This window comes from Talaromyces proteolyticus (genome assembly GCF_021365285.1).
Source record: "Talaromyces proteolyticus strain PMI_201 chromosome Unknown BGW36scaffold_5, whole genome shotgun sequence".
NCBI lineage: Eukaryota > Fungi > Ascomycota > Eurotiomycetes > Eurotiales > Trichocomaceae > Talaromyces > Talaromyces proteolyticus.
The window spans coordinates 860731-885345 of NW_025764281.1; the positions used below are offsets into that span (position 1 = coordinate 860731).

The window sequence follows — 24615 nt, forward strand, 5'->3', positions numbered from 1 at the left end:
GGAGGAGTCCCAGTTAGGGGGCTATATTAGGGTATAATGCGTGAATCAATCAATCAATCTATATCTGTATATGTAAGCATGGAACTAGTTGGATCACAGGGCTAGTAACACGCATTTACAGGCATTGTTGAGCACATTCATATACATACATCAGGCCTAAACAACCAAGTTCGTCGGGCTGCCTAAAAAGAAATTTCGGATATTTGTGGGTGTGGTGGTTAGATAATTCTCCATGGTCTTATCTGCATACCAAGCCAAATGAGGACTTGTAGTCAGATTCAAGTCTGTCGTGCCATCCGCAAGTAATGGTGAATTCTCGGCTGAAGCCGGTTCAGTACCGAAAACATCTGTCGCCGCACCAAATATGCTCCTGTCTTTAAGCGCTTGCACAAGTGCGTTTTCGTCGACTATGCCTCCACGGGAAATGTTGATAAGGACTGCTTTGCACGACATTTTTTGGAATTCGGTAGTCGATATCAGATTCATGGTCTCCGGACACCGGGGCACAGCAACCACCAAGACTGTACTCTGTTTGAGGACTTCTTCAAATGGAGTTCGTTCTATATTGGTGCCGGTTCTTTCTCCATTCGCCCCCTTTCGACCGGCTATTAATACTTTCATTCCCAGAGCCTTTGAGAGCTGTGCTACTTTCTTCCCTATCAATGATAGATTAGTTAAGACATCAAAAAGCGAAAAAGGATATAATGATTGTAGAAATAAGACTTACCTACAGATCCGTACCCTAAGATTCCTACGGTTTCTTCGTCGCAAGTCAAGCACAATTCTTGATTCTTGTCCTTCATTTTGCCCGATACTAGAGGTCCATGTCCATTCTTAAACCAATTGCCGTCTTTGACGACACGATCCATACGAATCACGTTTCTTCTCGCCGCAAAATACATGCCCATAACATGATTCGATACTGACTCGACGTTCGCCGCGGGGCAGTTACTAACTATGATTCCACGCTTACGGCATGCCTCTAAATCCACACTGTCTGTGCCGACGGCGGCGATTGCAATGAATTTGAGGTTTGGCGTTATGGCTTCGGACAAGGCTATTGCATCGAGACGCAGGTAGCTGAGTACAATGATAGTGGCATTGCGGCACCTCTCGTGGACTTGATCGGGGGTTGTGTTGGGATAGAGCTCTTGGGTGATATTTATTCCAGGCGGTGCAGAAAATTGAAGGGGGGAAGTGAAGACTTCCGCCTGAGCGACGACTATATGGTGGTTTGTGGCTGTTGACATTGTCCCGCAGACTTGTGTAAGAGAAAATTGCCAAATATCTAAAGTGGTATTAAATAGAAAGACGTTCTTTTGTATTCTACTCCTCTCAACGCCCTTATCGAAAATCTCAAAGAGCTGCCCCGCATATGTGTTATCGTTGCGCCCTAAGACATGTCTATACCCCAAAAATACCAACAGTGGGCCTTGACAATCTACCATATAAGTAGTAATTAATTACCACCAACCATCAGGAAATTGTTTTCCTTAGTTTTAAGCCAAAGTGGTTTTTTGAAAAGTATTTTCATCTCTAGACGGACATGGTCATTTCTCCGAATGTCTCTAACAATTGATTAATTCGTGATTTGGCATTTTATGCATCGATTGGCCAATAAAGAGTGTTACTATGTGACCCACTAGCCGCGACTTCTGCCTGTGATTGGTCGATGTTTATTGTATTGTAAAGGAGAACATCCCATCCTTGCTTTATCGATTATTTAAATTGTCTAAACAGACTATGTGTTTATTATTGCTATAAAAGTATGTAAATGTTTATTGTTGATGCCTCCTTAATCGGAATGGTTGTTTTATATGCAGAATGTGAGCTATAATTCGTTCCATACCAACGCCGTCGAACGTCTTTATAAACACAATATCGATAAGCAATAAACCCTGCAGTAGCTTGGACTAGAAATTTCTGGATAAATTCTTGAGCAGAGATGCTTGGGCATGGCGAGTCCACTGAAGGTTTTTGTGACGTGGCGGAATGTTGTCATGCACCTCAAGAATGCGGCAAGCAAACTCTCCGGACGCGTGCTTGCATTCTGGTTGCCCCAAAAGATTACTAAATTCTATTCTGGTGTGTAAAATACATTCCTGATGTCTTCTCATGAACTTGTGACGAAGGTTAAAGTGTGTGGCAGGCTGATATACTAGCCATGAACAGGCACGTATTGCACCAATTATGCGTGTTTTTGTAGTATTTAATGTCCTAGACTGATTGTCCTTGTATTTTATATTCTTAATCATTCGAAAATATCCAACTCATTACCACAAGAAAATTTACTATTGAATTACACTTATACTGTTTCACCAAACAGATTTGTAAAATCAATTAGGTATCTACACAGATCAAGCTGATGATAAAAATGCTATCATCAATGGTAAGCTGTATGTAGCTCTCCAAGTTCGGCTACTATCTAACACATTACTCGATAGCTTCTTTCTACAATTTCCCTCGCTCTTCTTTGCTCACTACCCACTCACGCCATAACTAGCGGCAAAGCTTGGGTCGATTTCTATCGAGCATGCCCAGACGACGTATTTACCACGAGCGACCTTGCTGATTTTCTAGATTCACCGAGACAATCAGCTGCATCTGCTTCCGCTCGATCATCTCCTAGCTCCTCTGCCCACCATACTGCACCAACCATGTCATCGAAAAAGTCACTCTTCCGAGCACTCCTCGCAGCTAGCAGTGATGAACCAGCCAAAGAATTCAAATCCGCACCAGTCAATGTGACGCAGGGTGAATGCCAATCAGTGCCTATCCTTACACCCACTCACATGGACTCCAACTCCGTCGCTGTTGAAGTGGAATTGCTCGCCGTGTCACTATTTCAAGAATGCAATATAACGCTGCACGAAGTGGCCGCGTGTATTGACAAGCCCCTTCTGACAGCTCCGGTAAAGAACCGTGTTGCTAAGAGTGGATGCACACCTAGGAACTTCGGGGCATGGACTGATGTATGGGTCAGCTTGGACTGTGAAGAAGTTGGTACAGGAAGATTAGGGCCTTATCGCAATACTACGTCGAGGGTACGGCCTACTCGTGGCTAAATCCCAATAAGAGATGCCGGAAAGTCGTGAGATTTGTTTATTCTTGTTCAGTTGGTTATTGGGTATATATGGAACATTTGATGATATAACTGTACGGTAGTTACGAGACCACGCATTAATTGAAATGACAATTCCCTTGTTCTTTGCTCCGTGCCCAGGAGTGGGGAGATGCGTAAGCCGGAATCAGCCTTGAAAAGAAGCTGTGCGAATAAGTTAGTGGTCAGTCTCTTTCATAAACAGGGGAATCGAAGAGCCGATATCGACCTTGAAAGATGAGGTAGAACAAGTCAGATCAAGTAAAGAAACGGAGGACTCTAAAAAGTCGTAAGAAAATAGAGTAGAATGGAGGATGACCGTATTAAGTCCATGGCGAGCTCACGCGGATGGGGATGGAAGTGAAGCTGAGCAGTGGAGGTGAAGCGAGAGAGGACGGCGCAGCCGTAATTTCTGATGGAGAAAAAGAAGTGGTGGACGGCATCTGTAAGAATGAGGCGACGGGCGCGACCGAGTGAGAGAAATTAATATTGGAGGGAAAATGAAGACGGCGAAGAGTTGAAGGCTAGAACAGCGAGGGGACAGGCCTTTTATGCATGGGAGGTGATAACGATAGTAGATGGCAGATACGGCGTACGGGTGACTAGATGGATGAATTCACATGTTATCACTTTACAAACACAATTCATTAATATCGATAAGCAATAGACCCTACAACAGCTTGGATAAGAAATTTCGGGACGACATCTGGAATTCCTGAGTAGACCTGAGGCATGCGGGTGCATCAAAGATCTCCGTGACACGGTGGAACACCATAACTAGAAGCCAAAACTGTCTAACAACGAATTGGAATCCGGTTCCTCGAACATAGTAGGTTTAGGCTTTGGTTGTGGCCTTTTTGGTGTTGTCGGGCTCTTAATAGCCTCTTGGGCTGCTTCACGTGGAAGTCGCAGCGGCAGGTCCGCAATGACTAGACTGCTGCGTCTACGGAGAAATTTGCGATAATCTGTCTCGGTATCGGCGAACGGAGTTAGAGTCTGAGGTAGAGGCGCCCGAAGGAATTCCCAGCGGGCTACAAGATCAAGAGCTAGCAAGTCACAGCCCATACGATCGTAGAGACGGGCATTGCGCAGTACAAAAGCCCATTCAGCAGCTGGTGGAATTTGGGTTGCACCCTTGAGAGTTTGCAATGTCTTTTCGCGCAGGTGTTTGTATAGAACCACCAACGCAGGATCATTCGAAAGATAAGATCTTGCTTGGAGAGAGATCATACCTGGACTTCCAGGAGATGCAGGCGTTGGTGGTATGAGAGTGTCGACTGGGGACTGCTTACCGTTAGCCATGTCACTTGTTATGTTCCCAGTGATACTTACAATTAAGGATCGTACCGCTGAACTTCTTCGATTCAACATCCAAAAAGCCCAGGATGCCATCCACCGGTTGCCTTCTGATGCAGCCTCTACAAGAACCTTACCCTCTAGGATCTCTTTCAGAATAGGGCCATCATCACCCTCGTACGCTCTTGTGATGGTGATTGCCAGTTGAATATCCCCAATCTGGTTTATGCATACATTTGCAGCTTCACGTAAATGATCTGCCAACAAAAAGAAAGCGGCCGAATATTCTTTTAAAGTTAGATATCCACATGAATTCACTATCCAGATGACCCACGTACCAAATCGACGCTTGCCGAGCAGCGCATATGCGTTTTTTAATGCTGCTGTTTTCCATCTTGGTTCTTCGAAATTGTTTGCTAGCAGGCGTTGTGTGACAGCCTGTTCGCGATTCCACGTTGCCATACGCCACAAGCCTTGGAGGACATTCTTCTTTCGTAAAGCTAGATAATAAAGTGAACAGTCAATCGGGTTTTTCTCCTCCGTTTTGGTATATTCATTCCGAGCGATGATTTCGAGTTGGGCTCTCTTCCTGCCGTTAGTGCTTTGAACAATACCCCGGAACGGGTATCAACTTACGAAGGCAGTAGGATCTGACAGCCACATGAAAATCCCACTTTCTCTCGCCGACTTCCATAGCATTTTACCACTGAACTGTCTCGAAACCAAATCGGCGATAATGTCTTGGCTGTCGCTATGAAGAGCCCACACAATCTCTCGCCACGAGACGGTGTCTTTGTTGGCAACTCCCTGACTTCTTCGGAGCATATGATGACGAAAAAAGAGTAAGTATCGGGCGGCATTAGCATCCATGGACCTACGATGCTTTTCAACTGTAGCAACGCATTCAATTAGGTCAACGAGGCGGAATTGTTCGTGGCTAGAAAGCTGTGGAAGTGTGACACGAGTAAGGTTCTCATTCAGAATTGCTGCTACGTTTTCATTCAGAACTTGCGGTTCATGGTCATCAAGATCAGTGGATGATCGTAATCCTTTCCAAGATGTCCTCTGTAAATCCTACTTAATGTTAGCGTTGACGTAAAATGTTATATGCAGCAAGGTCTCACATCATTATCCCTATAGAATTCTTCAATGGGTATTTCAAGAAAAGTATCGATTTCGTCACCTTCCGTGTAGAACTTCAACTTTTTATTCAGGCCTAGAAGGATGAGGTGCACCAGACTCGTTTTCCCTGACAAAATACATTGAGCAAGAAATTGGGGATGGTAGACTGGCAAAGGCCCGTTTAGTCTGCTAACAACATCGAAAAGATCCACGAATGTGCTTCTACGAGCTTGTATGCGAAGTTTAGAGACCAATCGGCTGTGCGCTTCGACCCCTTTATCGTATACAAAGAGTTGATTCCCCGTACCCACGACAAGATTACCGCTGCCCAGCCAGCACGAGTCCCCAATGGGATGTGGAGTTAAGTCACGGATGCGAATTTCTCGAACTGGGGTCCATGAAGGACCGGCATCCAGGTAATCATATCTGAGTTGGGAGAGCAGAATGACTTTATGAGAAAATCCGACAGCTAAAATTGATTGTTGGTCTGGAGTAGACGTCCAATCGAGGTCTCGAATCATGTCGTGGTCTGGAAATTGCTCTTCGAACTCTAGTTGAGCCCCACTAGTATCCCAAATAGTGAGATGTGTGCGTTCTTGGTCAACGAGAGCAGCCTTCCTGATTGAACTACCACTCGCGAGAGATGGATTTGCCACGCCCGTCTCAACCGTCGACGTAAGCAGCCAGTCTAGTTTTTGATTTGTTTTGTCAACCTTGGCTGCCCATGAATGAATAGTTCCTTTTGTAGTATAAGATAGCGCAATATCCGCAGCAAAAAGATCCAGCGACCCTGAGCTGCGAACAGTCTGACCCGCGGGGTCCACTGCTAAGACGTAGGCAACATCTTCGTCCAATCCCATATCAAATGTACAGAACTGTCTCAAAACTGTGGCGGATTCACTGGTAGTCACAGTCTTGTCGTTATTTGCACCCAACAAGTCGACTTCCCAAGCTATGCCCTTCATATCTGCACTTATTGTAGCAATATAGACCATACTGTCGGATGAATCAGGGTTCGGAACTGTTAGAGCACAAAGTGGCTTGCTAGAAATAGAGAAGCCACGAGAATCCAACATGACAGCCGGAGAAGACTGAATATCCCATAGAGATAGGCTGTTATGGTGAAGATTGATAAGGAAGTGTCCATCCCCAATGACACACGTTCGGTGAATATGTTCTTGCGACGAAAGCGAGCTTTGCCTAGTTAATATGGAGCCTGAGCCTCTGACTTTCTGACGCCAGATCATCGCATTGTTATCATCTGTTCGTGACACAAGGACATGGCCCTTTGCATTGCGAACAATCTTCTTAATTGGCTCTGTGTGGCCAGACCAGATGCCTCGGGATGTTAATCGATTTTTTCGCGGCGTTGGATCGAAGAGTACGTCGACCTTGGAATCGATCCATTCTATCCTCCCATCGAAGTAATGAGCTAGTATTGACAACGACTCTTCTTCCGTGGAAGTACCAAAGGAATAAAATTGTGCATAGTCTTCTTGCGGAGAGGCGTTCTTAGGTAGAGAGAACTGTAAACCCTCTATGTGTAAAATATTGAAAATGTCGGCTGCAGACTTGGCTTTTCCACCAATATTATCCACGGCCCATGCACACATATGGCCATAGTCATCGATAATAATGCAAACATCAGGGCTTTTGTTCGCTACCTCAACAAGGTGTTCCAGGGCCAAGTTATCCTGTTGCGTATTTCTTTGGACGGCACGCTCAGTTGCAGCTCGGAAGTCCCGGCCATCAACAATAAACCCATATCGACGATTGGAAGTATGGAGGCTGTCTCTAGGTTGAATGGAAGCGTTCATATCAATCTCAGTCCAAAGATGCATCACCGACAGAGCTTGGTGATCGGAAACAGCCCAAATTCTGATTTTACCATCTGCACACATTGTATACAATACATTTTCTATTGATTGTTCCCTATGAAATGGTTTTCGCCAGTGTATTTTGGTGACAGTCGCTAGATGAGGAAGATAAGACACCTCAAATCGAACATCATCAGCACCAAAAGATAGTCTTTTCCATATTTTGACAAGCTGATCATATTTCCCTGTTGTCGCCACAAATTCCGCATCGGGGGAGAACTCGGCGAATTTTGCGAGACCTGCCAATTTCTTTTTCCACACGAGACGGGGATTGTCGTTGAGGAACCACACAGAAAGAATAGAGTTGGCAACGAGGAGTTCATTGGATGTACCCCACGACAGGGTATTCACATCTTCATCGTCGTCTTCCGAGCAAAACGCAAAGGCTAGAGACCACTAATGGACAAAGCAATTAGCTCGATTACACGCGTGACAGTTCTGCAACGAGGGGCTCGGACCTTCAATGATTCCCCCTTGAAGCCATTGGGACGGTAGATGAAGATATCCGATCCTCCACTGACTGCAATTTGACCAGTTGCCTCATCGATAGAGATTGCCTCGAGACAATCCGTGTCGTCAACGTAGATGGTCTGCAGGAGCGTTTGCGCTCCGGTCAGGATAACAAGCGCATGTCCAGAAATGTATGCCTGTAAAAGCCCCGACGATTAGAGATTGGGCGACCCGAAATTCAAGGAAGCAAATATATATCGCAGCAAAGAGACTTACAACAATCCGAATACCATCCCACAGCGCAGTGCTGAGAGCCTGGAGCTTCGTTTGAGGCCGCCCTGGCAGAACCGCCCGCATGGGGAGGGCGATCGTGTTTCTGGTCCACTGTGAGTACTGTGTTGCGTCGTGTTAAACCATCGCCAGGCCCCGAGAATTGTAGAGGGATTATTGGTCGTAGGACAAATCACGATATGAATGGAGGCGCTGTTGCATTGATATCGAGAAGCTGACAGTCATCGGACGTTGACTTATGTAACTAACTGGCTTCCCCGGCGCGCGGAACTGCGTACGCTATCGACGTCAGCGATGGCCTATTATCCGTCGTGTGACACTCACCACCTGATGCACCAGCACTGTTTCCGGCAAGATCAATACAACAAACACGCTATATTTTGGCAAAAAATCCACGGACTCGATAGTTTTGTACGTGCAGTTCTTCTGTCGACTGAGACCCGAGTCCCTTACGAATCCTCCGATTCGCCCTATCTAATTACATTAAAGTAGCACGTGCGGAATCTACAAGGCACGTCCGAGTAGATTGAACGTCTATCGATTAATTGAATCTATACAATGAGTAATTGCTACATGCAGTAGAATATACAATAGGCTAGCGAGCATCAAAATCCACTCAACTCTGCTTACTCCTTTAGTGGATTCTCGTTAATCATCTCACTCGTAATTCATATCCAAGAAAGCAAGTAAGGGAAGTGAGATACATCCAACCCAACATAATAAATCAAACCAGAGCCAACGCAGTAGCTATTCAAAGTAACACTGCAAATGCAATCGCCGGGGTATCACAAACGCCACAAGTTACAAACCACTGAAATGCACGGTAAGTAAAGAAAATATTCTGTGTCGACTAGATTATGTTCAAACGATCAAGTGAGAGGTGATGGGTGTCTATAATGTGGAAGAGAGTGGTCAGAGGCCTCACCCCTCTCGTCTAGTAGATCTCCGTCCTTCACTTGGGGATTCAGGCTCTTGTATGGCAAAACGAACCGTCGTGCCCACCGAGTTATGTCGGCCCTCGAGTTTGCTAGCGGTGCTTTCTTGGTCACCGCCCATAGCGGCTCGGAGACGGCTAGCGAAAGGTGTGTAGAGTGGCGTTGCAGGTGTTGTAGACATTTGAGCGAGCATCCGAGCCCTCGCAGCTCGTCTTGAAGGGGAAGCTAGGTATCCAGGCGTAGCAATAGGGGTTGTTGAAGCTAATTGATGTTCTGGCAGAGACATGAGGTCGGTGAAATTGAGTGTATGCTCTGATTCGGGAAGAATTGTGGAAATAAATGTCGCAGCAGGAGTAGTAGGCTCTAGATATGTAATTTCGGGTATCGTGGATACCGTTGACTCGCCAGTTTCGCGAGTCTCTCGAGCTTCACGCTGGGCTTTGGTTCTGTTGTTCCAATGCCGGAGCATGCTTCTATGATGCTTCCTCAGAATGCGATCATGCATGGAATCTGCCGTTTCGATTGTGCTTTGAATCTGAAATATACGTAGACTGAGTTTGCGTAGCTGTGCAGAGGCTAGCCCGGAGACATGGACCAAGTTCAACCCATCAGCCTGTTCACTCAACCCCTGAACCCTTTCATGAACATCAATCCACCTGTTGAGCATGTTATAAGCGAGTTGTCGGTGTGAATACACTTCAGCGTCCTGGGCATCCTGCGTAATCCTGGCAGTCCGTTCGCGCCAGCGTTGAATAAGTTCGGATTTTTGGGAATGCAAGGCCTCCTGGTTCACTTGATCGGCTTCGCGGTCTAGGTTTATTACATGTTGCGACTTATGATACCATGTGGTCATGACGCTTGATGCAAGATTCATCTTAACCTTTCTTCGAATGATCATATAGGCTTCCTGACGACGTTTCTTGGATGCCTCAGCAGTAGCACTCTGCCATTGCTTTAAAGTCTTTGTAGCAGAAAAATAGAAACGAGCCCCATGTGCCCATTTTTCCAGTTTTTGTATGTCTTTGTACTTGGATGACCAAATAACAAACGCTTCTTGTTCGACCCGAGGCGCATAGAATTCTGCTGCCACATATTCTCTCTGTCGTTGGACTGCGAGTTTATTTTTCCAAGATTGGAAACGATACCGTAGAGCATTACAGTTCCGTTTCTTAACGTAATCATCCTCTCGCTGAATCAATTCTCTTGACATGTTTCGCGCAGTGATTATGAATTCGGAGAAATTCTCCCTCTGGATACGTTGGTTTCTGATTCGCTCTGCGAGACGGCATCTCTCAATAAGAACCCATTTATACAGAGTCTCCATCTTCAAACGTTCCTCAATGCGTGCATTCAACGCGTAACAGCGTAATCGGTCATTCCAATTTGTCCAAGCGCTCCGCATAATTCGCAAACGATTAAAATCATCCGCTTGCTGGACGGATTTTCCGCGTGATCTCCATTGCGCAAGAGCCGATTTCATGAATCGTGTGTCTACCCTTGAAGCAACATGCGTAGCCGCTGCCTGTAGCCGGGTGTGGGCATGCCAAACCTCAATGTCATTTACAAGAAGTTTATTGTTATATCTTGCATCAGCTTCACATTCAGCAGTCAACACTGCTTGTGATTTTTGTGACCAGGCTTGGAATACAGACTGAAGGAGTTCATGCCTGTTAGCATAGTCTATCTCGGCTTCGCGCTCTCGCTGTGTCCTGAAAGCACGAATCCATGAAAGAAGGGACCGCCTGGTTAACCGATGGTCGCTCCATTCAGGAGCTCGCTGCTGATAATATACAGTCCATCGTAGAATTCTCAGATATTTCAGCTTAATATTGGTAGCATGTGTAGTTTCGGCAGTATGTTCATTCTCCTTGATTTGCTGGACTTTCTTCTTCCAAAATTGTAGTGGCTTTCTGTGAGCAAAACGTTGAGCCTTGAGCTCGTTGACTGCTGTTATCTCGCGCCAGGCATTGAAATATTTGAGTCGCAAAATATGCTCGCGAGCAACGGATGTTTTGGATATTTCGTCTGCAGTCAGTTGTGCCCAATGTGTGAAAGCCTTTGTCATTAGGTATAGATCTCTTGCCTTAGCAGCACGTCTTTCTAAGTGTCGAAAGAACCTTTCGGTGTGAGCAGTTTCGCGTTTCTTTTGAAGCTCTGCTCGCCAAAGATCAAGCGCTTGGCGAAGTAGAGTTCCCCGATCCCTGTTAAGAGCCGCTATCTCCATGTCTCGATGAGATTGTTGCACACGAACAGCCTTTTCCAGCCATTGTATGAGTACTCTTCGCGCAGTCGCTCTTTTACGATACATTGCAAAAGTTGATGCATCTCGCAGTAAGTCGGATAGACTAGGCTTAGGCCCAATCTCATCAACCATATTCATATCGTTGGCATTCAGGTCTTCGTCAATATCCAAAGAGAAATTACCATTTGAAGACGAGATACCTGAACCATTCCGGACATGAGATGAAGAAGAGGAGGAGGTTAAATGGCCGTTTGTTTGTTTCTGCTGTGTATGAGTTTTAGTTACTTGAGAGGTTTCTCTCAATGGATCTAAGCCTCCCATCAGCCGACGGCCCATTTCCAGGAATTGTGCCAGCAATTGAGTCCTATCAGATGGTTTAGCCGAGTCGCCATGGGCATCTTGTTGGACCGCATCCTCATCAATTTCTGAGAAATCTGACTTTCCAAGTTCCAGACGCGACATGGAAGATCGTGAGCTCGGACGGTATGTATGTCTCTGCGTTCCATCATCACCAATATCGTACATTGAATTGAAAGAAGCTCTCCTTCGAATAGATCTTTGAGTTATGTCTTCAGCGAATCCCTCTATATGTTCTTCGACATTAGCTGGTCCTGGGAAAGAGGCATTCTGCGCGTGTATTCGATCTCGATCAGGCTCAGTGTCGTCAAATGATAGCACAATCCCCATTCGCTGTAAATGATCTTCGAATCTATCAAACAATGGTTGGGCTCCAAAGCTTTTTGAGCCCATTTTGAACAAGAAGCGCATGCAAGCTTGTTCCGGGTCAGCGTCCGGGCCATGTTCGGCGAGAACTTCATCGTAGGCAGCAAAGAGCGCTCGAAAAGGCAAGTGTTCTACATCGGGATTCTGCTCGGCGCGGGTGATGATTTGAAATAGAAGTCCGACATCTGTTGATTTTGCGCTTGTTAGATCTTGAAACGACGTCTAAATTTCAATTTCCCCATTTTTCGAGGCTAACCTTGATCAGACAGTGACCGATTCTCATCTAATAGAGTCGGACGCTGGGCCGGTATTGGAGGCATCGGAAGAGGAGCAAGCTATGGAGCGTTTCTTTGAAGCTACATTGACGCAAGAGCCGCCTAAGATCATCGCGGCGATCAAGACTGTCATGAGAACGACGCCGGGTATTGATCAGGGAATCAAGGCCGTGGATTATTCAGAGAGTCGCCAAAAGCCAAAATTTGTGCAAGCTCACTCCAAATCGTGGCTCTCCATCGTACACGGCAGCCGGGCCTGTTGTTATTATTCACTGGCTGCGAGTCGCGAGTCGCGACGAACATTCTTGCGAGCCGCCGAGAGATGGGTGCTGCCTTGTGGGCCCGTCAAATTAGAGTGCGCCAATCGACAGATGAAAGTCACGTGGCGCGTCCTTTCTCGAGGCAAGATTTGCTGACCCCGATTGAAACCTGCCTGACAACCACACAACCAACAATAATAATTAATCAGGGGCTTTCGTCCAAGCATTAGAGCTCCCCACAAGATGTCCGGTAGAGTCCGGCCCATCGAGAAGTTCGCCCAAGCTGCGGCTCAATGTTCGACTGAAGTGCGAATCTTGTGAAAATGTACCATTGAATTTCTACTTACATCAAGGACAGGCCACAGCATATGGCAAATGCGTCGTTGCCGACTACAATTCTGTTCAAAAGGACATGTGTGCTACAGAATTCATAAGGTTGAAAGATTGCTTTTTGGTAGGAGCGCGTGCTCACCCGTTGTGACTCAAACTAATGGAAACCTCAGGCGGCGTCGAAAAAGAAGTGAAATCGGTATAGATATAAATAAAACGAATTTTGATCATAGTGTAGCTAGCTAATGTCAAACCATAAAGTACAGAATGTTTTTGTGTGCTAACCCTAGAAGCAAACTCTATGGCTTTTTCCCTTTTTTTCCCAGCGCAAGATAAATCGTTCAGAGCTTCAATAGTCTAAGCAGAAAGGTTGCTTTCTGGACCTCTTGCTCCTCTTCTATAATAACTCCTTCTTCTTCTTGCTTGGGGATTTCTCCCTCTACATGCGTCACAACATGATGATCAAGCGGTCGACGTAAGACCTTCTCCATGATTGCAGCCTGAGTGCGGAATGCCTTATCCAGCCCAATATTATCGGGGTCTGAAAGCACCTTGTATTCCATCTTCACATCATCGGTCGCAAGCAAGCAAGCCTTCTTACGCAGTTTCTGAACACGGCTTACGATTTCTCTTCCTATACCTTCATCTGCTAGCTCAGGGTAGATGGCAGTGTCCAAAATAGTTAGGACGTCATTGTCGGTGTTCGACTCCATGTTCTGTGAGGCCGAATCGTCCTTGAGACCTCGTTTAACTACAAGATCCTCTTCGCAAAGTTCAATTCCATCCACAAGAATCTTTTTATCGGCCACAAATTTCTTGACATCGTTACTTGTCAGAGACGGCAGTGCTTTCTTGACTTTTTGCGCATCTTTCTTCAGTTTCTTACCAAGGACAGGCCAGTCTGCAGTGACGCTGTATTGGACATTGTATTTCTCTTCATCTGAAGACAAAACCAAATCTCTCACATTCAGCTCCTCGGTGACATACGTCTCAAGAGATTTGACATCATCCAGATATTGCGGATCCTGATGAATGACGACCAATGTTTTAAGAGGCGTCCTGAGAGCCAAGGTCCGCCGCTCGCGAGAAATTCTGGCAAGTTCAATGACTTTCTGCATTCTCGCCACACGTCTTTCAACAACCTCGTCAAACAGTTCTTCGCGGACCTGAGGGTATGGTTGGAAGTGAACACTGCGATCATCCTCCCCACGCAGAGACTGGGGAATATGAGGGAGAAGACGCAAGTAAATGTTATCCGTCAAAAACGGCGTAAATGGAGCAAGACCACGGACGAGTGTGTACAAGACCTCAAATAGAGTGTTAAGTGCGTGCTGAGTATCATCAATTCCATTTTCACCCTTCAACCGCTTTCTGTTGAACCTAATATACCAGTTGGTGGTGTTATCAATGAGTTCAAGCAGTCTAGGAACAACCGTATAGAGACGGTAACTTTCCATTTCTTGATTCACAAACTTGAGTAGACTCTGGCAACTGGCCAAAATCCATCGATCCATGACGTTCGTATTAGTCACTTCGGCCTTGGGGTCGAACACATAATCAACGTTTTCAACCTTCTTCAACAAAGCTACTTGTCCCTCAAAAAACTTGTAGCTGTTCCATAAAGGTAGGAGAACCTTAGAGATGATCTCCTTCACGCCAGACTCTTTGAATCTTAAGGTCTCAGCTCGAACAACAGGGGAGTTGATCAAATAAAGCCGTAGTGCATCCGATCCATAGCGGTCCATAACCAAACTCGGGTCAGGGTAGTTCTTCAATCGCTTGGACATCTTCTTGCCGTCTTCAGCCAAGACAATACCATTGACAATAACATTTTGGTAAGGTGGCTTTCCATACAAGAGGCAACCTAGAACGGTTAAGGTGTAAAACCAGCCACGTGTTTGATCTAAGGCAAGTCAGTATTGGAGACAGAAGTGTAGACAGCATACTAACCAAGACCCTCTGCAATAAACTGGGCTGGGAAAGCACCATGGAACTCTTCTTCTCGTTCAAACGGGTAGTGTTTTGATGCATAAGGCATAGCACCACTCTCGAACCAGCAATCAAAAACTTCTTTGATACGACGAAGCTGCCCTTTCCCTTGTTTGCTAGGGATGGTGATGTGATCGATAGAATCTCGATGCAAATCCTTCAATTCACCTTCATACCCACTTAATTCCTTCAACTCCGCGACACTGCCCACAGCGACCACTTCTTTGAAATCGTCGCTGACCCAAAGAGGGATCGGATTTCCCCAGTAACGGTTTCTATCAATATTCCAGTCTCTAGCATTTTGAATCCAATTGGCAAAGCGCCTTTCTTTAACAAATGAGGGCACCCAATGAGAGCCTTCAATGCCCTTCAGCATGGTTGGAATAATCGGTCCGATCTTCACAAACCACGCTGGCACAGCTCTATAAATTAGTGGAGTGTCTGACCTCCAACAAAATGGATAACTGTGAGTAATCTGTCCATCCACAATCAATCGACCAGCTGCTTTCAGATGCTTGATAATAGCTCTATCTGCAGCTTTCACATGTTGCCCCGAGAAGTCACGAACTTCAGATGTGAAGTTTCCTCTCTCATCCACCGGGTTAGGGGGAAGTCGAGCATCGGTGACCACTCCATTATCAACCGCAACTCGATAATCATCTTCACCGAATGCGGGAGCCTGGTGCACAATACCTGTACCAGCATCAGAGGACACGTATCCGTCTAACAAGACACGGAACCCAGCTTCTTTGAATTCGTCAGTAAAATAATCAAAGAGTGGTTCATACTTCCAGCCCTTCATGCTAGACCCCTTGAAGCGATCAATAATTTTGAATTTAGCTTTTTTAGGGTCCTTATATAGTGTTCGGAGAAGAGGCTCCATCAGGATGTAGTATTTCCCTAAGGCCTCATCGTGAATCTTCACATACTCAAAATCTGGGTTCACGCAAAGACCAGTGTTGGATGGAAGTGTCCAAGGTGTCGTAGTCCATGCTAATAGTGACACGTTCGAGTCTTGTGCTAGGGGGAATGAGACCACGACTGCCGGGTCTGTCACATCGCGATAGTTCTGAGTGGCCTCCAAGTTGCTCAGAGGAGTGTTGAGTGCGGTAGAATATGGCATGACTCTGTAGCCACGATACACCAGGTCTTTATCGACTAGTTGCTTGAAAACCCACCACACTGATTCCATGAAGTCGCGGTCTAATGTACGATACGGTCGGTCGAAATCGATCCAACGACCCAGCCTCTCAATAGTTTGTCGCCATTCTTCAGCAAATCTCATGACAATTGCACGGCATTCTTCATTGTACTTAGCAATGCCGATCTTCTCAACAGCTTCAGAACCAGACATCCCTAGCTTCTTGTCGATCTCGTGTTCGATCGGAACGCCATGTGTATCTTATCTTCGTTAGTGAAGGCATCAACGCAATGGTGGTTTAGTAATATACCCCAGCCAAACCTTCGCTCGCAATAATGGCCCGTCATGGAGAAGTATCGAGGAATGATGTCCTAAACAGCGCGCTAGTGTAAGCATCAAATCCACTGCCAGTAGTCGCGAAAAATCAAATCGAAGCAGAGCTAACAGGGTGATCTACCTTGATAGTGCTTGCGAGTAAATGGCCATAATGAGGAAGTCCGGTCGCAAAAGGTGGGCCATCATAAAAAGCTGTTGTTAAAGAAATTCATGAGCCATTGCTTTGCTTTTTCGACACGCAGATGCGAGGGGACTCACTGTAAGGTTTCTTGCCCTTGGTTAGTTCGACCTGTCGCTGAAATGCATCGATTTCCCTCCACCGCTTGAGGATGACCTCCTCTTCAGCGGGAAAATCAACAGACATGGCTGACACGATTCTCTAACACTATATCGCTGTGTTGTGTTGTATAAAGAAAGTGACGGAGGAAAGATTCTACAAAAAGTAGCGGGGTGAGTCACCCCCGCCGCCGCTATTTTTGTCGAACTTGGTCCGAGCGTCTACTGTAACAATCTAAGGAATGTATTCAATATGGAGAGAGTTGTTCTCTAGGTACCATGAGCGACCTGGGGCTCTAATATATAGCCAATGGTATACAAAGAAAATCTATCTATAGCACTGAATGGTTTCCCTATGGTCAAAGTCCTTAGATCATGATATCTACGCCGTCTTGTGCGATAAGCATTATTAGGTAACTGACCATGATAGCGATTTTGAGTAATCAGAGTGTCATTTTCACTAATTACATCGGCAGTATACACGTAACGCTCTATTTACTCAATGGGTATCCTCGGAGCTTCCTGGTCCTGCTCTGATCTTCAGTCCACATCATCATTTTCGTCCTCTTCGTCTTCGCCTTCTTCATGATCCTCGTCCTCGTCTTCCGACACTTCTTCTCCAAGTTCTTTAAGGCGATTCTGAGACTTGTTAGATATTTTGTTATTAGATTGGTTTTGGAAGTCGGGAAACATACTTTATCTCCTTTCCTCTTGGCTTCTAAATCACCAAACACTATCAGCAGGTCCTCCAGCTCGCTCTGTGCTTCCTTCCTGGCTTTTTCTGCTCCGATCAGATCACTCTGGGCTTTCTGACTCTTTGATTTAATTTCTTGAAGCTCTTTTTCTGCTTTTCCAGCGTCCTTCTCTGCTTTCTCTGCTCGTTGCTCAGCTGTCTTGATCCGAGCTTCCAGGTTTGAGTACTTGGTCGAATATTCATCCTGCGCAACTTCCTGAGCTTGGACATGATCGTTGTTCGCCTTGTCAAGGTCCGCTTGCAAAAAAGCTATAGAAGTTCTCAGATCGGCTAGCTCGCTTTCATGCTCTTTATTAGTCTTATCGAGGTCTGCTTCCAAAGTTGCTATGGATTTCCTAAGCTCAGTCACCTCATCTTCATGACGCTGTCGCAGTTTTGTGCTCTTCTTCTCGTAGTCTGCAGTTGTTTCTTTCAGCTGACTATCAATGGCTCGCAACTGCTCGCCATGCTGCTTAAGCAAATCATTCCGATTCTGCTTATGTTGTTCTTCCAACCTTGACAGTTCTAACTCATGGTCCTTGCGTAGATTATGCAGCATTTGCTTATTCTGTTCCTCGATCTTCAACCCTTCTAATTCGTGGTTCCTTTGTAAGCTCTCGTTGACTTGCTTTATTCGAGATATTTCATGGCTTGTTGATTCTCTCGTACGTCGGTGATCTAATTGCTCCTGCTCAAGCTTCTGTTGTAGGTTCAACAGATCTGCTTCTAACTTCTGGATCGTCTGGCTGCGGTCTTCCACTTGAGTTCGGAGAGAGTCAACCAGCTCCCTTGAGATTCCTTTCTGAATTCCGTTTGTGATAACTGGGATTTCCAATCCTGGCTCACGATCGATTGCCCGTATAAGACGGTGGAAATTGTCTTTGATGAATTCTATAAATGTTACATCAAAGAATATCTCAGGTAATCCACCATCGTGATCGCCTCGACTTGTTCGAGGTAAGACTTCGAAGTCTCTGACAAGTGGATCTTCCCGGAGCTTGGTGATTTTATCGATGTACTGTTCTCTGCCAAGTCTAGTAATCAACAGGCTATGAAGTGTTTCTCGTGGAATCGGAGAATCCTTCGTTGAAAACTCGTAGATTATACCTAAAAGAACAGAGCACAGACCCGGGACTAGGACATTGCTAACGCCACTCTGCTTGATTTCTTGGACAAGGCTTTGGATAATGCTGCCTTCGCCCAAAAAGTCATTTACAACATCTGGATCCTCAAATAGCCAACCACATAACAGCATGAGATATGCAACGGATATTCGCTCATCATCACCACGTTGTATACCTGTTGCTAGGTTCCCCGCTATCGATTGTATGCATGTAACGACTTCTTCACCTTTTTCAGCGTTTCCTTCCGTAACTTTCATAGCAAGAGCCTTAGCCTCTGGATCTTCAAATACCAAGTGAAACATCAAAACCGATGCAATCCAGTTACGATATGGGTCGGCATTTGCTCGAGACTCTGGAGCCTCTAATAAGACGGACAATATATTTGGAATTTGATCATTCCCGCTCATGTGCCCATCGATGGCTCTCCGTAGCACATGTAAGCGAATCCCAGTATGTTTAGCAAAAAATGCTTTAATACATTCACACGCCGCAAGGCGCGCGTCCAATGCGAAAGTTGGAGCGGATTCGAGGGCCAACTTAAGTAGAGCTTCGATGACGTTGATTTTGACGGACGTTTTGGCCTTTATATTCCCATTGCCCATGTCAGTTTTATTAGGCTCAGTTTTCCAAGAAACTTCGATATCTGCGAACTTCTCTTGTAGCGCCGAATTACCACGAATCAAACCGCCACATGTTTCCAAGGCCTTCAGCGAATCAGTACGCAGCACATCTACAGCAAAAGCTGGGACTTACCATTGCTATGACATGTATCCCAAAGTCTTTACTGAAGGCTATAAGAAGCACCTGCTCCATAATTCCAGCCTGCCAGAACGCTGTTTGATTGGTTTTTTGGATTCCGCCTCTAACAAGGAAAAGTTGGATGATAGCTAGCAGTCCCCAGATATTCTTGTCTCGTCGAGCGATAGACCATGGTGGCATTTCTTCTTGATCTTCTTTAGGCGCTGTAATCTCACCTAGGAGTGCCGCAATTTTCTTCACACATCCTGTCTCTCTAAAGTATGATTGATTGGAAGCATTTAATCGAAGCAGGTTTGCCAACAAAGACAAGCAATCCTCAACGATCTCAGATCCATGAGACAACGATCCCTCAGCTTCTATAAGTTCAAATGTGCGGTCAAATGCGTTTTCGAAAGCAACGAGTTTCTGTAATTCGGCCGAAGAGGGAGTGAGAGCGACGAGAAGGATGAGTGCCTCTAATGAGTAAGACATTAGTAGATTTCCATGAACAATAATAGATTCCGCAAATACCATTTCGTACTGGCTCTCTAGCATCAGACAGTACGTTGACTAGCCTCGATATACCCAAAGGTGCAGTGAAGATACACTCTTGTGTACGGTCAGGCCGTGCTGCAGATATGGAAGAAATCAATTGCAATGAATATAGGCGTGAGTAGAAGTCTCGCGTTTCTAGGAGATCAAGCAATGCTGTGATATTGTCTTGGCGCTAGACATACAGTCAAAACTGCGTCAGTCAATGGATTGTGGATTGCGTTACCTGAGTGAATTCGTCCGCCAGCCATAGAACAATCTCATCTGAAGCTTCGGGCTTTGAACACAGTCAATAATCTCTCTCCTTCCCAAAGTGCATTCAAAACTATTCTTCCAAAAGGGAGACTGACGCTTTTTTCATCCGGGGAAAACAGCATCAACAAGGTCTCTAGGACCACTTTGATTGTATCCACATCCTCAGCATCTTTCCGAATGCTAGCAATCAAATCTCGAAGTGAACCAGATGCGACACTTGCTGGATATGTTTTTGCAAAGCTCCTAAGTCCGAGTATTGCAGCTCTTCGATCCTCTAGTAACGTTGCGCTTTGCAGTCTACCGGACAGAGTCGTGATCGCATCCGTAGCTGTCTGTTTGGCCGGTGCCTGGGATTCGAGTATGCGGAACATATTGAATGATGATCATGGTCACAAAAGACCACGATCCTGGACTAATGCATCACGACCAAAAGGATAAGCTGGTGTTCTCGATATAATTGTCTGTTATTCTGGAGGCCAGATAGCCAATTATTTAACACAGGTCGGCCCTATGTAAATGACTATTTGAGCTTTCCCTATTTGGGGTAGTGTCTCGGCACTTCGGCCATCCATAATATCGGAAAAACTTTACGCCGTAAACTCGTCGCTTTACTGCGAGAAGAGCAACCGACTCTTCGAGGTTCCTAGATTCAGCATATACGCTGGATCCCTATGTATTTCGCTCGGTTACAAGATATATACTTGCGCAATATCTATTTGGTTTGGCTGTCTCTTTCAGATTCGCTATTTGTGACATTTCAGCCCGGCCTTTCGAGCACCGATTGATAGGCACGCGCGCGGTGAAAATTCAAGGCATCAAGAATAGTTTGGGATTCGTTTTTGATCAGTCATCATGGGTGTTCCGGCGCTTTTCCGATGGCTTTCCAACAAATATCCGAAGATCATTTCTTCCGTGATTGAGGAACTGCCATATGAAGTCGACGGTGAAGAAATTCCTGTCGATACGACCAAGCCAAACCCGAACGGAGAAGAGATAGACAACCTCTATCTAGACATGAATGGTATTGTCCATCCATGTACGCACCCAGAGGGTCGACCACCCCCGGAAAATGAGCAGGAAATGATGTTAGAAATTTTCAAATACACTGATCGGGTTATGAATATGGTCCGTCCGAGGAAGCTGTTGATGATTGCAGTCGGTATGTTGAACTCGTCATGATTTTAAGATTAATTTGATTAACATTGATACTCCTCTATTAGATGGCGTTGCGCCTCGTGCAAAGATGAACCAGCAGCGTGCTCGGCGATTCCGTTCGGCCCAGGAAGCCAGGGAAAATGATCAAAAGAAAGAGGAATTTCAAAAGTTGCTGGATCGACAAAATGCCGCAAAGGGTATCAAAAAGGATGAGGATATAGAAGAGCAGGTGATCAAAAAGACATGGGACAGGTAAGCTTGTTATCGAATCCGTCTCATTAGCAGTTCACTAAGGCCTCCCAGCAACGTCATCACACCCGGCACACCATTCATGGATATCCTTGCTGCTTCCCTCAGATATTGGATAGCTTATAAATTAAATACTGATCCGGCATGGGAAAAGGTTAGTTGAATGCATAGTAGACTTACTTATGAAAGGGTTTGCTGACAAATTTCAAGCTCAAAATCATTATCAGTGATGCTACGGTACCCGGAGAGGGCGAGCACAAAATCATGAACTTCATTCGTTCTCAGCGCCAAGATCCAAACCACGATCCCAATACAAGACATGTCCTTTACGGGCTGGTATGTAACAATAACAAACCTGCTTTCATCATCAGAATACTGACTCCAGCAACAGGATGCAGATTTGATCATGTTGGGCCTAGCAACCCACGAGCCGCATTTTCGAGTATTGCGAGAGGACGTGTTTTTTCAAGAATCGAAGCCAAGAACTTGCCGTCTCTGTGGTCAAACAGGTCATAAAGCCGAGGAATGTCGAGGCGAGGCCAAAGAAAAGAGTGGCGAATTTGATGAAAAACATAAAGCAGTAACAAGGAAACCATTCATCTGGTTAAGTGTCTCTATTCTTCGAGAATACCTCGCTGCAGAGCTCCATGTTCCACAACAACGATTCCCTTTTGATCTCGAACGTGCTCTTGACGACTGGGTTTTTATGTGCTTTTTTGTTGGCAATGATTTCTTACCCCACCTTCCTTCTTTAGATATAAGAGAGAATGCAATCGATACATTGATATCTCTCTGGCGCGAGAATATCCCACTCATGGATGGATATGTGACCCGGGATGGAATAGTCAATTTCAAGCACGCACAGCTGATTTTGACCGGCTTAGGGAAGCAAGAAAAATCGATATTTCAGAGAAGGAGACAAGCGGAAGAGAGAAAAGCTGCCAACGAAAAGCGCAGAAGGGAAGAAGACGAAATGCGCAAAGATCAATCTCGAAAACGCCGCCGGGATTCACCAACCTATGACAATTCTGAGACCCAATCCACTCCACCCAGCAAGTCTCGTAAACAAGGGGATGGTTTTATCGCCTCAACAAATATTGATTTGATTACCCCGAGCCGGGGGCATTTATCCAAAGAGGCAAGAGAATTGACGCATAGTCTGGTTGCCAGCCGAGGTGCCGTGTACAAAGCTAATATTGCAAACAAAAGTGCTGCTGCTGCCCTTAAAAGCCAACTTATGAAAGGTAAAATAGAAAATTCTGATGCACTTGAACCCTCAAATGGCACTTCAGCTGAAGAAGAAACTGCTGCTGAGGATTCAGAACGAATATCACCGTCAGTCTTGGGCAAAGGAAAGGCAGAGGAACCAAAGGAAGATGATGCAGACACTGGAACTCCGGGTAGAGATTCACCGGTCGCAGCAACTTCAACAAAAGAGACCCCAGCGAAAGATCCCAACGAACCTCCCCCTGATACAGTCCGGCTTTGGGAAGATGGCTATACTGAGCGGTACTATGAGCAGAAATTTCATGTCGATCCCAGTGATACCACCTTTCGGCATAAGGTTGCAAGAGCCTATGCCGAAGGGCTCCAGTGGGTTCTGTTGTACTACATGCAAGGATGTCCATCCTGGACTTGGTATTATCCATATCACTATGCTCCCTTTGCAGCTGATTTTACTGAGCTCGACGGAATGAATGTACATTTCGAAAAAGGGAAACCATTTCGACCTTTTGAGCAATTGATGGGGGTTCTACCGGCTGCCTCTAACCATGCTATCCCTGAGGTTTTTCATGACCTGATGTCAGATCCGAACAGTGAAATCATTGACTTCTACCCAGAAGATTTCCCTGTCGATCTGAACGGCAAAAAATTCGCCTGGCAAGGTGTAATTCTATTACCATTCATAGATGAAACTCGCCTTCTAGCAGCAATGGAGAAGAAGTACCCGCTTTTAAGTGTCGATGAAAACGCACGTAACACGATAGGAAGAGATGTGCTTCTCATTGCTGATCAACACCCCCTATATCAAGAGCTAGTTGGAAATTTCTTTTCTAAAAAACAAGGTGCCTCGAAATACAAACTAAACATGCGCAGCAGTGGAGGTTTAGCTGGGGAAGTTGAGCGCGACGACAATTACATTCCTCATAGTTCCCTCTATGCTCCATATGACGTTAATATGCCTCCTATCGACGAGGATAGATCTGTAATGTTCGTAAACCCCATTCATCGATTTTTGACACATCTTACTAACTCACATTAGGGTCCACTATGAAATTCCAAAGTCGGCTCACCTTCACAAGTCCATGATTCTTCGAGGAGTTCAATTCCCTTCACCTGCTTTAGATCAAGGGGATATAAACGCTGTGAAATCAAAATCTCGATTTGGTGGCCGTGGAGGAGGCTATCCGAGAAATGGCAGCAGAGGAGGACATATGAATCATCATAATAATGGTGGAAGACTTAACACCAATGAACGACCCAATCCATTCGCTGCCCACTTAGATCCGTCGTTCGTTCCACCTCCACTTGTTGGTGGTGCTGGAGGGTGGGCACCTCCTATAGGAGGTCCTGCTAGCTACTCTCGCGGCCCTCCACCTCCTCCTCGCGGTGGCGGTGCGGACTTTTATACTCCTCCTCATGGTTACAACAATCCGCACTCCTATAATCAAAGGGGGGGTTATGCTTACCCGCCTCGAGATCAGCCAGGTCACTATAATCAGCCTGGGCAGTACAGTCAACGTGACCACTATGAGGGTCCACAAGGTGGATACAGAGGTAATGACCGTTCACGTGGAGGTTATTCAGAGCAGAACCGCAACACCTATCCTCGCGGTCGTTACTAGGTATATTAGTACATTTTACATTTCACTTCATATGGGCCTCGAGATATAGGAGCAGGTGGTGTTTGGGCTAAAGGTTTCATTCCCTTCTAGGGTTGAAGCATCTATGGTTCATTGTGGTTCTTAAATGTGTTATTTACCACTGTACAAAAGCTGCATCTTTGATACCGCGAAGTACGATATCCTCCAGTGTTCCTCGTCATTGTAGCTCTTATACCCCGGTAATTAAGATTTAGTTTCTATTTCTCAGGTTTGAAGCATACCAAGAATAACTAGCACAGTAGTTGATAGTATGCTTTCATGCTACGCACGGGTGATATGAT

At 45.6% G+C, this 24615-nt stretch overlaps 8 protein-coding genes across 8 annotated transcripts; 3 read left to right on the plus strand and 5 right to left on the minus strand.

Moving 5' to 3' along the window:
• Positions 1–156: 156 nt before the first annotated feature.
• Positions 157–1369, minus strand: BGW36DRAFT_460463 (D-isomer-specific 2-hydroxyacid dehydrogenase family protein; the record flags this gene model as incomplete). The annotated part of the gene is made up of 2 exons (XM_046222093.1): positions 728–1369; positions 157–656 (listed from the first exon to the last, which is right to left on the minus strand). Exons 1-2 carry the CDS (start codon positions 1248–1250, stop codon positions 157–159), a joined length of 1023 nt encoding a protein of 340 aa, XP_046073031.1. The 5' UTR covers positions 1251–1369.
• A 1005-nt stretch (positions 1370–2374) lies between these two features.
• On the plus strand, positions 2375–3065 carry BGW36DRAFT_426269 (uncharacterized protein; the record flags this gene model as incomplete). Its single annotated transcript, XM_046220240.1, has 2 exons — positions 2375–2389; positions 2445–3065. 2 exons carry the CDS (start codon positions 2375–2377, stop codon positions 3063–3065), a joined length of 636 nt encoding a protein of 211 aa, XP_046073032.1.
• Positions 3066–3877: 812 nt separating this feature from the next.
• On the minus strand, positions 3878–8202 carry BGW36DRAFT_396315 (WD repeat protein; the record flags this gene model as incomplete). Its single annotated transcript, XM_046218144.1, has 7 exons — positions 3878–4384; positions 4433–4683; positions 4735–4981; positions 5033–5470; positions 5521–7791; positions 7854–8042; positions 8122–8202. 7 exons carry the CDS (start codon positions 8200–8202, stop codon positions 3878–3880), a joined length of 3984 nt encoding a protein of 1327 aa, XP_046073033.1.
• Positions 8203–8559: 357 nt separating this feature from the next.
• BGW36DRAFT_318103 (putative centrin-binding protein Sfi1) lies at positions 8560–12651 on the minus strand. The gene is made up of 2 exons (XM_046212595.1): positions 12293–12651; positions 8560–12221 (listed from the first exon to the last, which is right to left on the minus strand). Exons 1-2 carry the CDS (start codon positions 12354–12356, stop codon positions 9058–9060), a joined length of 3228 nt encoding a protein of 1075 aa, XP_046073034.1. The 5' UTR covers positions 12357–12651; the 3' UTR covers positions 8560–9057.
• Positions 12652–12683: 32 nt separating this feature from the next.
• Positions 12684–13134, plus strand: BGW36DRAFT_376371 (uncharacterized protein). The gene is made up of 3 exons (XM_046215869.1): positions 12684–12877; positions 12930–13025; positions 13075–13134. Exons 1-3 carry the CDS (start codon positions 12815–12817, stop codon positions 13093–13095), a joined length of 180 nt encoding a protein of 59 aa, XP_046073035.1. The 5' UTR covers positions 12684–12814; the 3' UTR covers positions 13096–13134.
• BGW36DRAFT_406519 (isoleucyl-tRNA synthetase,cytoplasmic) lies at positions 13135–16784 on the minus strand. The gene is made up of 5 exons (XM_046219006.1): positions 16626–16784; positions 16489–16559; positions 16342–16402; positions 14852–16291; positions 13135–14804 (listed from the first exon to the last, which is right to left on the minus strand). Exons 1-5 carry the CDS (start codon positions 16729–16731, stop codon positions 13243–13245), a joined length of 3240 nt encoding a protein of 1079 aa, XP_046073036.1. The 5' UTR covers positions 16732–16784; the 3' UTR covers positions 13135–13242.
• A 116-nt stretch (positions 16785–16900) lies between these two features.
• Positions 16901–20525, minus strand: BGW36DRAFT_376376 (putative intracellular protein transport protein). Its single transcript, XM_046215870.1, has 6 exons — positions 20141–20525; positions 20017–20067; positions 19770–19965; positions 19254–19714; positions 17339–19204; positions 16901–17282 (listed from the first exon to the last, which is right to left on the minus strand). Exons 1-6 carry the CDS (start codon positions 20414–20416, stop codon positions 17184–17186), a joined length of 2949 nt encoding a protein of 982 aa, XP_046073037.1. The 5' UTR covers positions 20417–20525; the 3' UTR covers positions 16901–17183.
• Positions 20526–20559: 34 nt separating this feature from the next.
• Positions 20560–24606, plus strand: BGW36DRAFT_318113 (exoribonculease Dhp1). Its single transcript, XM_046212596.1, has 6 exons — positions 20560–21204; positions 21266–21452; positions 21504–21603; positions 21660–21785; positions 21841–23660; positions 23713–24606. The coding sequence occupies exons 1-6, from the start codon at positions 20898–20900 to the stop codon at positions 24293–24295; spliced, it is 3123 nt and encodes a 1040-aa protein (XP_046073038.1). The 5' UTR covers positions 20560–20897; the 3' UTR covers positions 24296–24606.
• The last annotated feature ends 9 nt before the right edge of the window (positions 24607–24615 follow it).